The 376-nt window shown below is 64.6% G+C and overlaps 1 protein-coding gene across 1 annotated transcript in view; it reads left to right on the top strand.

Annotated features, from left to right (window-relative positions):
* Positions 1-7: 7 nt before the first annotated feature.
* The window catches only part of VPS4A (vacuolar protein sorting 4 homolog A), a gene marked incomplete at its 5' end in the record, with an annotated part of 3,680 nt that continues 3,311 nt past the window's right edge, over positions 8-376 (top strand). The window contains 2 exons of the mRNA XM_017741354.1: positions 8-174; positions 291-352. Of these exons, the coding sequence (XP_017596843.1) occupies positions 8-174; positions 291-352 (229 nt within the window). The remainder of the gene's footprint in view (positions 175-290; positions 353-376) is intronic.

Raw genomic sequence — 376 nt, forward strand, 5'->3', positions numbered from 1 at the left:
CGGGTGACGCCTGCGGGTCCCTGCAGATGAGGCTCACAGCGACAAGGCCAAGGAGAGCATCCGAGCCAAGTGCATGCAGTACCTGGACCGGGCGGAGAAGCTGAAGGAGTACCTGCGGAGCAAGGACAGGCACGGCAAGAGGCCCGTCAGAGAGGCACAGAATGACAACAAGGGGTGCGTGGGGGACGAGGGGGGTGAGGGATCCCCTTGTCTGGCCGCGGAGCTGGCAGGACCCCCCCCTTGCTACACCAGTGCTGGTCCTGCTCCTGAACCCTATTCTCTGTCCCCAGGAGTGACAGTGACAGCGAGGGCGAGAACCCCGAGAAGAAGAAGCTGCAGGAGCAGCTGATGGGTGAGAGAGGCTGGGGGGGGGGGG

This window comes from Corvus brachyrhynchos, unplaced genomic scaffold (assembly GCF_000691975.1).
Source record: "Corvus brachyrhynchos isolate BGI_N302 unplaced genomic scaffold, ASM69197v1 scaffold365, whole genome shotgun sequence".
In the NCBI taxonomy this organism is placed as follows: domain Eukaryota; kingdom Metazoa; phylum Chordata; class Aves; order Passeriformes; family Corvidae; genus Corvus; species Corvus brachyrhynchos.